The sequence below is a fragment of the Hyposmocoma kahamanoa genome, unplaced genomic scaffold, assembly GCF_003589595.1.
Source record: "Hyposmocoma kahamanoa isolate Upper Pololo Valley unplaced genomic scaffold, ASM358959v1 232, whole genome shotgun sequence".
Taxonomy (NCBI): Eukaryota; Metazoa; Arthropoda; class Insecta; order Lepidoptera; family Cosmopterigidae; genus Hyposmocoma; species Hyposmocoma kahamanoa.
Genome location: NW_020653750.1, coordinates 1,418,603 through 1,431,244, shown reverse-complemented (window position 1 = coordinate 1,431,244; position 12,642 = coordinate 1,418,603). Strand labels below are relative to the sequence as shown.

The 12,642-nt window shown below is 34.5% G+C and overlaps 1 protein-coding gene across 1 annotated transcript in view; it reads right to left on the bottom strand.

Annotated features, from left to right (window-relative positions):
• Positions 1 to 12,158, bottom strand: part of LOC113228591 — a 67,102-nt gene extending 54,944 nt beyond the window's left edge. Inside the window, exon 1 of the mRNA XM_026461947.1 lies at positions 11,949 to 12,158. Within this exon, the coding sequence (XP_026317732.1) occupies positions 11,949 to 11,965 (17 nt within the window). The 5' untranslated portion in view covers positions 11,966 to 12,158. The remainder of the gene's footprint in view (positions 1 to 11,948) is intronic.
• Between the last annotated feature and the right edge of the window lie 484 nt (positions 12,159 to 12,642).

Sequence of the window (12,642 nt, the reverse complement as noted above, 5' to 3'; positions counted from 1 at the left end):
TGACTGGACGAGCAAGTCGTGCGCCTGCTGGTAAGCTACATGCCTGTCCATAACAGTTGCAATGTCATTCAGAGCTTTAAATCGCAATGATCTGAGGGGCACTGCCACTGCACCCGTCACCCTGACACATAAGTTGACAAGTCCCATGTGCCTGTAATTTCACCAGCACCTTTGTTGCTTGGCGGCAGAAATAGATAAGGTTGCAATACTTGCCTGGACGAACTCTTTTACAAGGAGCTCTACTGTTACAAAATATAATGATTACGTGACAGTAATCGTTATAAAATTACTATTTATGTAAATATACGTCTGGTAGGTGTGACAAGGAGAACAATTTAAAATAATGTGCAATTCAATGAATTGCTATTTATTGCAACAAATGTAAAATTGGTAATAAATGAAGAATTGGTTCTACGAACTTGTTCTGTCCAACAGTTACATACGTATTTGTTCGCCGTATATCCACCATATTAATTTTATTATATCTCCTTTAACAGTTTAAGTAGCAACAAAATGTATTTGAATAGTCTTTTAAAGCAGCAATAGCAAATGACGAGTTCACTGACGTTGTATTTATTAAAATATAAGTTTCACAAGTGTTTACGGTCTGTGATGGTGCATAACTATGCAGCGTTTTGTTCTAGGTATTCTAAAATTGTGAAACGTGATTTTGTTGAAAGATGTGTTGTAAGTAATGACTTATTTATTTATTTATATTCAAGAAATTAACAGCTCAAATCACATTGGTGTACGTACAACAAAGAAAATATCCACAGCCGAGAGCCTTTACCAATTTCCTAGATTATTGTAAATGTACAAATTTTATCTAACAGGGGTACAACAAAAGTTCAATGAATTAGGGATCAAAGTATGTGTGTGTGTGTGTGTGTGTGTGTGTGTGTGTGTGTGTGTGTGTGTGTGTGTGTGAGTGTGAGTGTGTGTGAGTGTGTGTGTGTGCGTACACGTGCGTACGTGCGTGCATACTTTGCATAGTTATCCTGTGAGTGGTTAATTATATAACTGAAGTTTATTTCATATAATAAGTAAGTTCTTCTGAAAATATTTAATCATGTTAAGCCTATGATTTACTAATCTTGTATAGAACATTCAATTTACAAACAAATATACCAATACCAAAGGCTTAATTTAAACAAAAAACTCCATACGTTACTTTCCTACATTAACTGTAGCGCACATTGGTATCTACTCAATCAATGGTACATAAATATGTACGATGAAGTCTCGACGAAAGTGAATCCGCCCGCGGCTGGACAAAATCGAAAACGATCTTATGTAACCAACAAGGCTGAGGTCCCCTCTTGCGTAAAGCCGTCCATATTCGGGACATAATATTCTGTATTACGTATGCGTAAAAACAACGCGTCATATTTTTCCTAAACTGTCTATTATAACTGTGCAAATATGCAGTTGTACGGAAACAAACATTTTCTATGTAAACATTCTTTTTCTAACTTTGGCATTCCTTGTAGACATATATTTCAATATAAATGATACCATTAATGCATTTAATATTCTGAATGTACATGCAAGATTATATTTAAAACGACATTTCATTTGAAATTTCTAGTATTAACAGGAATTTGATTTCACAATGTATATTAAGTGTTGCATATCAAACGTAGATTGCATTCGTATCTGCATTCTGTGGTCCCTCTAATCCAAAATACCGTTGCTAATATCCATTGGAATTTTTTATTGCGTTTTCACGGTATAATTTGTCGGGTACATTTTAAATAAAAAGTCGTTGTCACGCATAAGCCATTGAAACAGTTGCGCTGTTGTTACGCAATGGTTGTAGTCAGTCATCGACTACGCGGGTTTCATATCAATAGTGGCCTGCATTTTCACGGAGTCAGGGTGACATTGCATCATGGCCATTTGTTATAAATTTGTATACATTCTTCATCAAGGAAAGGTGTTCATATGTTTGGGAAATCGAACGGTACGCTTTGAACAGTAACGGTGCTGAAAATGTGCCTATAGATTTAGCATACGCGTGATAAAAAAAAAAAAAAAACGAGTTAATGTGTAAGCAACAGACGATTAATATCGCATTTTTTTGCCAATCGACACGTAGATATGATCAGACAAAATCTACTGATCGTTTAAGCAACAGATGATCGACAGCACATTTATAATAGATGCCTACAAATTTGTTCGATTTAACGAATGTAACGATCGACAAAATGAAGTAAATTTGTTAGCTGACAGATATTATTGATCGTCAAAACACAACACATCGAGCGACAATAACGGTCGTCAAAAATCGAACAAATCTGTAGACGATCTGGAAATATTGCTCCAATAAATTTGGTCGTCAAAAATCGAGCAAATCTGTAGACGATCTGGAAATATTGCTCTAATAAATTTGGTTGTCAAAAATCGAGCAAATCTGTAGACGATCTGGAAATATTGCTGCAATAAATTTGGTCGTCAAAAATCGAGCAAATCTGTAGGATGATCTGGAAATATTGCTCCAATAAATTTGGTTGTCAAAAATCGAGCAAATCTGTAGGATGTTCCGGAAATATTGCTCCAATAATTTTTTATATTAATTATTGTTAGTCAAATCCACCTCTTATAGATTCTGAAAATTAGAGTTAGCTCTAGGTGACTTATCTCGTTATTTGTTCATTGTCTACCAAAGCGAAGCGAAATAGAGCTGCGTTTCAGCAACCAATACCAACTAAATTAAATAGCATTGCATAAGCTCCACGCTGCTCAGTCAATAAAACAAAAATTTTGTGTATTTTGACATCAATTATTAGACGTACCGCTGTTGGGCAGTATATATGTTCTTAAAATACAAAATACGAAAAATCTTACTGAAGCTTACTTCGTTCTTTTTCGAAGAAATTGGAATTTTTTAATTCGATAATGTTTTGTATGTTGTTTTTTTTATGTTTTACAATTTAATTTTGTATTAATTATTTATATTGGTGATTGTCATATCTACTTTATTGTCGTAACTAGAATCAGACAATTTTTCACGGCAACATATTTGTAGTTTTTTCATATCTTGAGCTCATACTAATATACAAAAAGTAGTATTACGACAATTAATGGAGAAGTTCATACGTCTTACACTGTTACGACATGTCAGATATAGCCTCGTATCCCTTGACATTGTATAATAAATTACGATATAGTGACATTGAATACGAAATAAATGATTATATTCTATTCAGTGATAGCCTTAGGCTAGTTTTAGGATTGAACCAGATTCAACTACGACGCCCCCCTTACTTGCCATACCATAATGGAATTTGGAAGATCTCGAAAAGATTTTGTCTAATTTATCGATTGAAAACTTCTATGTTCGTTGGCTTTGTATGATGAGGTCATTCACACACTAACCACGCGCTCGCAACTTAAATATTTAAAAATGTATTTAAATTAATAAACAAAATTCACTTCGATCCGGCTGAGTTCGAACCAACGTCTCCTAGCAAACCGTACCAGACGCTATGCACAAGTAAGTCACGGAATGAACCAACGGACCTCACGAATTTTCCATGTGCTTGTTGCAGACTTTTCTGTCTATCTAAAGACGAACACATATTTTTCTTTATTTTTATTACCGAGCCGCCACTTAAATATGAAGCGGCTACTCCGTTTACCACTAGGGCCGGCTCTGATTCTATTTTTAAGAATAATTTTCGGAAATAAGAACTTGATACTAATGCAACAAACATGTAAACTGTTTTCACAGTTACGGTGACATGACATCACATGTTCTTAATAGCCCTTCGTAGGCGTTCGGTTTATATAATTGTAAGTCAGTAATGGGTTTATGAATGAAATCGTCCAAATTTAGGAAGTTTAGTGTAAACGTTGGTTGACACATAGGTGTTTGTATTTGGAGCGTGAGGAAATTATTGTGAAGTTGGAAAACTGCATATAATATGACTAAGAAACCTGTCATTACATATATACTTACATTTTTGGTATTTTACATTGTATTTATAATTAATTATTTGTTGCACGTATCGATGGTCTTCTCTGTATAATACCGTATCGTAGTATAAATAACATAGCTCTGCAGTTAATTTCTGATCTGTTTAAAAATATTTTTTCTTATTAATATATATTATGTGTAATAAAGCCACATGTGATCGTATGTCAAAAGTGTTTTTATGATATGGAAGTTATAAAAGTAATACGAACTACATGAAACGACTTGAGCATGTGAGAAATTTTATCTCTCCTATTTAAACAGTAGAGTAGGAGTAGAGTTCCTTGTGAAAGAGTTCGTTCAGGGAAGGGTGCTGGTGAAATTACAGGCACATGGGACTTGTCAACTGATGTTTCAGGGTGATGGGCGCAGTGGCAGTGCCCCTCATAACTTTGCAATATAAAGCTCTCAGTGGCGCTGTAACTGTTATCAACAGGCATTTCGCTTACCATCATGCGCATGAGTTGTTTTAAAAAAAAAATTGAATAAAAACTCTGGAAACGAGGAAGACGGACCAAGTCAGCTGATGGACATATCGGCCATCTAAATAAGCGTGTAATATGTTAAAATGAGCTCGTTATGAATAACGAGCTCGTTTGAACGAGATGAATCTCGCTCTGATATACTCGAGAACTAGATTTAATGAACGTTATGCGTTTGTTACGTTATAATAAGATAATGTTTTTGTGCGAAATTACTGTGTATTTTCCCTTTAAGCTACATTAAGAACTATTTATGAATACAGTGTAAAGAAGTTTTATATTTAAAGAATAAAAAAATCTGTTTTTAACCGACTTTAAAAAAGGAGGAGGTTCTCAATTCGACTGTATGTTTATAGTGTGATTTTCAAATGTTTCTCGTGAAATTGCCGCTTACTGTTTCTCCACTGTGAAGTATCAATAACGTACTGATAAAATTAAATGATTTACACTGAACATTTTATATTTAATCAATATAAACACAAGAAAATAAGTGAAATTTTTGTGTGCGGTAATATATAGTGCTGTCTATGAACTGGTTGTTTTCGTAAGCTCCTTTTATATATCGACTTCGGAAAGCGATCTTGTCGTATCTCGAAAAATAGGACTTTACACCGGGGCTGAAAAACTATTTTAAAAAATTATTTAGCTTTAATTTGAATTAAGAGAAAGTCAATTTTAAAGTATGGTTATATACATCCTACTTTTGTTAACTTTTGTATTGTTAAATTAGTTATATAATTTTTTTATACTTAAATAAATGGCCTATAATAAAATTTGTTATTTTTGTAGTAAAGTCTAACGTCAAAGAAAACTCATAAAGGTAAAAGGTAAAGTGCGAGAGGCATCAAAAGATCATGGATACGGGACACCACAGTATATCTCACGCCAAGACCCATGCCTGTATTTTCCCCAGCACTCTTACTTTTTTAAACCGGAATGCAGTCATTTTTACATTTTTGCTTGACGGCAGAAATAAAATAACATAAACAAAATTTTTGTGCGGACATTATTTTTTTTACATTCAAAATTAATTTGACGGCAGCATTGGCCATTGCAATGACCTCTGTGCGTTGTTGTTTCAACGTATAGTATTCCTAGAACTAGTGGTTTGGTTATGGTTTGGCAATGTTTCCTTGGACGAATTCTTTTAAAGAAGCTTTACAACTACGGAAACTATCGTTTTTATTGTATGTATTAGTATATATTTAAAACAGTAATTAATAGTAAAAACTTTTCATTTTTTGTAAAACAAACAAGTGTCTCTAAACACCATTGTTTCTCCCACTACTGCACAGTAAATTTCGTGTTGGGCTTTGCACTTTGAATTGTTTTATTGTGGTGGTATATGGTTCAATTTCAATCTTATGTATAACGGGAGATGTAATGTTTTCTTCGTATTAAGTTTATAAAAACGAAGGTACTTACCAACAATTACGATTGTGAATTACACTCATTCGACAAGTCATTTGTTAGTCTTTTCCTTTCCCATCCGTGCTACGCCAAAGCCGCATAAATCGCCAGTGAATTAAAAATAGTGTGTGTGACGTTAACATTCGAACTGAAAAATCCGCATCCGCATTAAGCTGTGTAAGCAAGTTTTTACAAGGTGGCGTTATTGGTGGTCGGCCGCAAGTGAAGTGGTGAAGTAGTACGAGCCCTTCGACGTTTTGAACATAAAGGTTGGTGGTAGCACGGCTACCACCTTTTACTTGCGAGCTCACCTATCCAGCAGCTCTCCACGAGCTATCGGTGGTTTTTATAAAGTTTTTTCCATATATAGCGTCATTACGGTTTGTCTAAAAGTTCATTCCCCTCTCAATTAACAGGGGAAAATCCTCTTTACAACTCAAATGAGGATACAAAGGTTACTATTCATTAAAATTCCGATAAAACTGCTTAAGTTCTAATTTATTGCTACATATTCTATATAAACTTTGCATAGTTTTGTTGTTTAGATAGATAGATATGTACTATATTGCTCGTGCACAAGAACAAAAACCGTACATAAAAAACTTAGAACTAACGTGGGCAAAGGAGGCAGACAATCTTTGAGGTGCGGGAAAGCTATTCAGGCAAAATTTGAAACGTATAAAAAAACTTACATTATATTATTATTAAATAATGATATAGTATACTTACATATATATAGTTGTTTAGTTAAAAATAATGAACTATTATCTTTAAATTTTTTTGGTCTAAATTACGACAGTCAAATGGATTAACCGTTTAAGTTTATTATAAGTAAAATAATGCATTCATTTTTGTTTAACTCCTTATATAAACCAAGGTCATCAAGCTGCCGTTTTACTAAACCCGTATGTATGTAAATGAGTATCTTTATATATTTTAAATCCATAACAAGGACTAAGAAATGTTAAATACCAGATATATTTAAATTTTCTTTAATTATTTAAAACTTCTTGTATACTATATAAATTTATATATGTATATTTTTGAAAGTCAACCAGGGTATAGAAATTTAATGGTTAAAAACCTGGTTCAAAAATCCTATTTGAATTATGATTTTACAAATAAATGTGTTAAAAAAAATCCAATTGTCTGGTCTTCAAACTAGGGGATTCCCAGTACTATGAGTATGATGGGCTGCGTTTGGCAAGCAAGATGACATCCTTGTTTGACCCGCTTGTTTAATCAATGTGTTTTGCCCACCACGTATGGTGCCGAAACATGGACGCTCACGCAGGAGACTTTAAACAGGTTGAGAGTTGCACAGAGGGTCAGGGAGTGCGTCGTGCATGATACGGGATCGGCCTTGTAGACCGAGTTCCGAACGTTGGGATCTGACGACGAACGAAAGTCCAGGATGCTGGAACTCGGGTCATGGAACTCAAACGGGGTAGGGCGGTACACATAGGTTACTTATCAGAAATCCGAAATCACATTTTCCAGAAATAACGTACACACAGCACGGCGAGGTGGTGACAGGTGGAGCAAGACGTCGACAGGCGCCCAATTGCATGGTGGGTCGACGACATAGGACCATGGTTGATGGCATAAATTTCGGGAGGCCTACACACAGCAGTGGGTGAAATCAGCTGTGGATGACGATGATAATGAGCACCAGAGCAACAGAATTCCTCTGGAGTATTTCCCAGAACACACATACCAGAAGTAATTTAGAAATCATATCCTAAATAGATCCTACCGGGACCTTCTCATCCCGTGCCTACAGTGCGAACCGTTAAATTTCATGACGTCGTGACTAGTTTGTTATAATTATTAAGATCGAACACAAATAAATTTTCATTACATCTGACAGGACTAGAACCTTAATCTGTACGCCAAACTACGCCGATACAAAAGATCTGTAACAAACACATAGAGAAATTCGTAAGATCTGTTGACTCGATTTGTAGCTCAGTTGGTAGAACGGTTGCATTGCAACTGTTATGGATAGGCGTGTCGCTTACCATCACTCCCACTACTTGTTCATCCCGTCACTTTGTGTCACAAAAAAAAATATGAAAGAATTTTTCTGTGTGTTCAATCTTTATGTTAATAATTATCCTTACATTGTGATTAAAACAAATTAGTTAACTTAACCCCCAAACGTAATCTTATCAGAAACAAAAACCTTAATATATTAATATAATAATGCACGAACACTTCCTCAGAGCTTGTAATTCTTTTAATTATTGAAGTTATTATTCTAAGCCAAGATTTGACAAGTAACAAATGGGAAACTTGCTCTGTAAGAAAACGACATTGAAACAGGAAAGTTGGCGGTCTGGGCAAGGTAATTACCTTTTTTATTCTTGGCAGCAAAAAATCTTATAGGTGCATGTAACTAAATACTTATAAGCAGAATGATGTGATGTTTATATACAGAATGATCTAACACAAAGTTAACTTAACAGGGTGTAATTAAAATGTCTAAACTAACTTCAGTTAGTTGTCTTACGACAAAACGTTGGTAAGCCATGAGCTTTTCGGTGAAGGAAAACATCTTGATGAACCTTTTTTTTTGATACCAACATCAAGACTGGTGGTATGCGACACGTCTGTCCATAACAGCTGCAGTGCCACTCAGAGTTTTAAGTCATAATGATCAGAGGGGCATTGTCACTGCGCCCGTCATCCTGAGACATAAGTTGACAAGACCCATGTGCCTGTTATTTCACTAGCATCCTTGAAAGCCGGAACGCAGTAATGTTCACATTACTGCTTGGCGGCAGAAATAGGTAACATGGCAGTACTTTCCTGGATCAATTCTTACACAAGGAGCTCTACTGCTAACTGCCTGCGCCTCGAAGAAGGTTCTCAATCCTCGGAAAATGTGTGAAGTTTCCAACATGCATTGGGCCAGCGTGGCTGACTGTGGCCTAAACTGTCGCCTAAGAGGAGACCCGTGTTCAGCAGTGGGACGTATAAATGGGTTGATGATGATGACAAAATACGTGTCATCGGAAATTTAATAATTAATAATTGTTTTTAACTAAAGTTATTTTTGTTATGAGTACGAATCACTAGTTGAAATATGATCGCTTCTTTTTGTTACAATGTGTATCTTACTTGATTAATTATTGAGATCAGAAGTTAGATTAGCATATTACTTATAAGATATTACTTTTAAGTTATTACATTAAAATACAGAAAGACAAAGAGTATTGATGTTGGAAATGAAACTATATTTCCGGATTTAAATAGCATATATTTGTTTTTTCAAACAAATATTAAATGATTCAAATCCGGAAAAATAGATTAATTTCCTATGTGTAACAATTGCGAAAACTCAAAAACTTGAATAGAGATGGGAAAAACTCCTTATTTTTTTAAACGTTTAAACATTATGCTTTTTTAAAAAGCGTGCTTTCTTAAACGCTTTTTCACTTAAACGCTTTTTAGTTTGATGCTAACAAAATCGTTTAGAAACCATTTAAGCGCATAGAACTTGCAACGTTGTGTCGATAGCGAAACGCAAGAGTAGACTACTGAAGGTTTTAAGATAAGTAAGTTTTTTGTAAGAAAACGAGTTATATTTTTATTTATGACATAACATTATTATATTTACATTTTGTTCATTGACGTTTAAAAGCGTTCAAAAACATAAGTTGTTTAACTTTTGTAGTTGTTAACCGTTGAAATGAAAAAAAAACTGCTTATTTTTTTACTGTTGAAACGTACCTTTAAAAAGCGTGCTTGTAAAAGCGCTTTTCACTCTTAGAGGATGGAAAAAATTGTCTAAAGGTCGTATTCCATTCCATCCGTTCTGAGCCTAAGTTTTCACTTAGCTTTTTAGTTTGACGCTTAAAAAGTCGTTTAGAAAAACATAAGCGCATAGATTTTATGTTTAAAAAAGCTTGCAACGTTATGTTGAATTAGTTTGTTTAGAAAACATGCATGGCGCTACTTGCAACTTAGGCACGTTGAAGACACGGTAAAAAATGAAATTGTTGAGTACCTATAGAACTGACCAGTGACCAACGCTTACGCTTAAAATGAAAAGCGTGCTTATGTGCTTATTTTAAAAAGCAGACTTTTTAAGTGCTTTTCGTTTAAGCGCCCACCTCTAAACTCAAGTATTGGTGTTATTGCATTTTCAACTTGGCAGCCAAGTACAGGATTCTGTCTAAAAAAGCTTACATTAATTTACAAAATCGTCGCTTAAATTAAATGCGCTTTTAACAAAAATACTGATAAGAATATTTACTTACTTTGGATGAATGTCCATGAACTCTTTTAATTTACATGTATACACGTTATTGTTAGTATCAAAAATATTTGATGGCGTCTAAAACTTATTAAACTTAAACAAGTTGAACAAAACGTTCTCAACTTATTTTTTTATTAAAAAAACCGACTTGAAAAGTTTGTGCAATAACATTTATTTGCCAAGTTTTATTGAAATCGGTTAAAGAACAGTGAGTTAAATCCAATAAACCGGATTAATCCCTTAATTTGCGACAATTGGAGGTAGAACATTTTCTTCAAATTTGAATGTGAGAAAGGTGAAGTTGTGGCCAAGCGTGTGTCTATTATATATATTAAAAACCAGAAGACTGGGACTACTACCGAAGTATGCTCTTTCTAACAAAAAATAATCATCGAAATCGGTTCACAAATTACAGAATAATCGCATAATGTACATAAAAAATAAAATCGAATTGAGAACCTAATTCTTCCTTCTCCCTTCCTCTTCCGACTTCAAAAATGAAGTTGGTTTAAATTTATATTTTTATCATAATTTATCAGTTTTTAAACTGTGTGATAAAAAAACGGTTAATATTTGTATGCACGACACTAGTTTAATAATAATAATAATAATAATAACGCACACACTCAACATAGCCCCGCACTAGGGAAACCCTGTGTCGCCATGGACACACACATAGACAACCACAAATTACACCCAAACTCACGAGAGAAATAAATGTAGGCCATACAAATATTTCTCCCGCCCCGGGAATCGAACCTGGGGCTTCTGCGTGGCAGTCCGGCATGGTAACCGTTCGGCCACGGAGGCAGTTAAAGTTTATTAACACCATGGATTTATTATGGAGGCAACTTTAGTTCTTAAAATTTTACAACGTATTATTATTTAGCTATAGTTTTACGAATGATGTTAAAAGCAATATTTGATTAATTAATTATTCGCTCATTTTGTAGATACCATAAAATTTATCTACGCGCTTTCATAATAGTAGACACGGTTGTTTATACTAATAGCACATCATAAGCTTTTATATACGAAAAAGTAACGAAACGACTTTAGTGTAGACGTTGTTCTATTTTGTTTTGAATGAAAAATGTGGAAATAGATAATTTAACAAAGTTTATTCCAGAATGGTGCTTGACTCGTTCTCTTTTGTTCTTGTTCTTAAGTTTTCGACTTCTGAAATCTGTACTATGATATTGAAATTACCGTGATGAAGTATTATTATTTATACCACTAGATTTTTTTACTTTCGAAATTAGTATTAATAAGAATATTAGTAATAATCAATAATGAATACTCTTGTTGGCATATTAATAAGGAAGTAAATTATATTAAGGTAAACAACATTCCTTAAAAGTTTTGTCCAACGTTATAGCATTTTCATGAGTGTGATTTAATTGAAAAATAAATTGACATTATTACATGTACGTATAATATTACAGTTCTTAATAGCAATCTTTAAACAAACTTCTATCAGATTGAATAAATGACACTTAATACCATTAAGTACGGATGATTTTCCTCAATACTTTAACAATTAAGATTTAATTAAAATCAGCATACAACTTGGTTGAACCTATGCCATTGATTGGCATTGTCCCACATTGTGAGCTGCAAGGAATTCGCAGTTCATTCAAAACTTTACAGTGAACAGACGACATATCTCTTTGTTATCAGAAGCCTGACTTATATATAAGATTTTCTTAAAACAGTCGCTGTTTAAGCAATAAATGAGTTTTTCTTGCTTAAGGCACGCTACGCAGAAGTAAACAAGCCAGTCAATTGTCTAATATGGCAAAAACTTCAAACTTACGTTTTATAAGTTCCCATGTCGCCGCCTTGACAATAGACAACAGAACAAGAATCACTAAAAAAACATTTAATTAATTAAAAACAAAACAAATCACGACTAGTCTTGAAAATTTTCGAATCGGGGTTTGATCTTATTAACGGACTTTAGAATCTTGGAACGCATGTGCGATAGGGTGCAAACCGGGTGGCGAGCGCGCGCCGTTCGCCGCCAACGTGCTGGCTCGTCGAGAACGGAATGAGGCTGGGTGCAAAGGCTTCCCCGACTCTGCTCACAAGTGCGCTCAGCGTTCAGCGGCTCATTCGCTTGGCTCGCCACCATACAGCGCCGGTCGAGAGAGAAAGTCGAGTTATCAAACTTCGCGGTTACGTTCGATGATGACGCGTCGTTTTCCTTGTCGATTGCGTATGCGGTGACAAAATTTAATTTACTCGTCCCCGTGACTACGATTTACGCGCTACTGACACGGTGAACGGCAGAAAGTTCTACTTTTGTGACTTTATTGGACTTTGGTCAATGGGTTTTTATAGTGGGGAATATATGTATAATAGGGGAATATATGGCAATAACATATTAATACTAATAGAGAACTTGACATGACTCGACGTTTATAATAAACAACTAATTAATAAATTTACAATTTTGATTATTTCTTGCATGTAAAACGTAGGTAGTATAGTTTAGAATGTGAACATTA